This window comes from Cebus imitator, unplaced genomic scaffold (genome assembly GCF_001604975.1).
Source record: "Cebus imitator isolate Cc_AM_T3 unplaced genomic scaffold, Cebus_imitator-1.0 Scaffold877, whole genome shotgun sequence".
NCBI classification, from domain to species: Eukaryota; Metazoa; Chordata; class Mammalia; order Primates; family Cebidae; genus Cebus; species Cebus imitator.
This window is the reverse complement of record NW_016108192.1, coordinates 90,264-92,394: the sequence shown is the minus strand read 5'-3', so window position 1 is coordinate 92,394 and position 2,131 is coordinate 90,264. Positions and strand designations below refer to the sequence as shown.

Here is a 2,131-nt window from a genome sequence, read left to right as displayed (position 1 = left end):
CAATCATTCAGGGATTATCAATATTGTGCTACCTACTGTATTAATAAACAAAAAGGAAACTGGTCTCTATGAGAATATCTGGTGCCTTCAGAAAAAAACTTCACCAGGTTTAGAGAGAAAACCTCTGTCTGTACACCTCCTCCATTCCCAGGGCAAGCTCACTCTCTGGAGTCAAGTTCCCCGTGGTGAGTTTGCCCGTACAAGAGTCCAAGGGGAGAGGTAAGGAGTGGCAGGCAGGGAGTCCAGTTCAGGGACGGGGATTCCAGGACGAGAAGTGAAGGGAAAGGGGCTGGGCGCAGCCTGGGGGTCCCACCCTGTTTTCCACAGGCAAATCCTTGACCAGGACTCAGGCAGACAGTGTGACAAACAGGCTTAGTGTAGAAGAGAGATCAGGACAAAGTCCCAGGTCCCAGGCATGGCTCTCAGAGTCTCAGGCTCTGAGGGCCCTGTCTGCATTGGGGGGACGCAGCGCTGATTCCCCACTTTCCTGCTTCGCTTCCTCTCCCAATCTGTGTCGGGTCTTTCTTCCTGGATACTCATGACGCGTCCCCAATTCCCACTCCCATTGGGTGTTGGGTTTCTAGAGAAGCCAATCAGCGTCGCCGCGGTCCCGGTTCTAAAGTGCCCAGTCACCTTTTGCAACTCCGATTCCACCCAAATGCCGAGGATGGGATCATGGCGCCCCGAGCCCTCCTCCTGCTGCTGTCGGCGGCAGTGGTCCTGGCCGAGACCTGGGCGGGTGAGTGCGGGGTCGCAAAGGAAACGGCCTCTGCGGGGAGGAGAGAGGGGCCCGCCCTTGGGGCGCAGGACGCTGGGAGCCGAGCCAGGAGGAAGGTCGGGCAGGTCTCAGCCCCTCCTCGCCCCCAGGCTCCCACTCCTTGAGGTATTTCCAGACCGCCGTGTCCCGGCCCGGCCGCGGGGAGCCCCACTTTTTCGCCGTGGGCTACGTGGACGACACGCAGTTCGAGCGGTTCGACAGCGACGCCGCAATTCCGAGAGGGGAGCCGCGGACGCCTTGGATGGAGCAGGAGGGGCCGGAGTATTGGGACCTGCAGACACGGAGCCTCAAGGCCCGCGCACAGACAAACCAAGTGTGCCTGCGGACCCTTCGCGGCTACTACAACCAGAGCGAGGCGGGTGAGTGACCCCGGCCCGGGCGCAGGTCGCGACCCCTCCCTATTACCCACGGACGGCTCGATTCTCCCTGAGTCTCCAATGTCCACCCCGAGGCTGCGGAACCTGCCCATACGCTCCACCCGGGAGAGCCCCAGGCGCCTTTACCCGGTTTTATTTTCAGTTTAGGCCAAAATCCCCACGGGTAGGTCTGGGGCGGGGGCGGGGCTCAGTGGGAGGGGCTGACCTCGGGGTCGGGGCCAGGGTCTCACACCTACCAGAGGATGTATGGCTGCGACTTGGGGCCTGATGGGCGCCTCCTCCGCGGGTATGACAAGCGTGCCTACGACGGCAAGGATTACCTCGCCCTGAACGAAGACCTGCGCTCCTGGACTGCGGCGGACAGGGCGGCTCAGGTCACCCAGCGTAAGTTCGAGGCGGCCCATGAGGCGGAGAAGATGAAAGCCTACCTGGAGGGCACGTGCGTGGAGTTGCTCCGCAGATACCTGGAGAACGGGAAGGAGAGGCTGCAGCGTGCAGGTACCAGGGGCAGTGAGAAGTCTTCCTCATCTCCTATACATCTCCCGGTCTGGCCACCCATGAGGAAGGGAGAAAAATGGGATCAGCTCCAGAATATTGCCCTCCCTTCAGTTGAGATTGGCATGAGTTTTCCTGAGTTTCCTCTGAGGGCCCCCCCTGCTCACTAGGACAATTAAGGGATGACTTCTCCGAGGAAATGGAGGGGAAGACAGTCCCTGGAATATTGATAGGGGTCCCCTTTGACCCTTGCAGCAGCCTTGGGTGCCGTGACTTTTTCTCTCAGGCCTTGTTCTCTACCTCATACTCAGCGTGTTTGAATGTCTGATTCCAGCTTTTCTGAGTCCCTCGGCCTCCATTCAGGTCAGGACCAGAAGTCGCTGTTCGTCTCTGAGAGACTAGAACTTTCCAAGGAATAGGAGATTATCCCAGGTGCCTGTGTCCAGGCTGGTGTCTGGGTTCTGTGCTCCCTTCCCCACCC

General features: G+C 59.5%; 1 protein-coding gene across 3 annotated transcripts in view; it reads left to right on the top strand.

The window, feature by feature from the left end:
• Positions 1 to 587: 587 nt before the first annotated feature.
• The window catches only part of LOC119466666 (popy Class I histocompatibility antigen, A-1 alpha chain-like), a 3,375-nt gene continuing 1,831 nt past the window's right edge, over positions 588 to 2,131 (top strand). For all 3 annotated transcript variants that reach the window (XM_037735657.1, XM_017520763.2, XM_037735656.1), the window contains exons 1-3: positions 588 to 739; positions 868 to 1,137; positions 1,378 to 1,653. In XM_037735657.1, the coding sequence (XP_037591585.1) occupies positions 676 to 739; positions 868 to 1,137; positions 1,378 to 1,653 (610 nt within the window). In that variant the 5' untranslated portion in view covers positions 588 to 675. The remainder of the gene's footprint in view (positions 740 to 867; positions 1,138 to 1,377; positions 1,654 to 2,131) is intronic.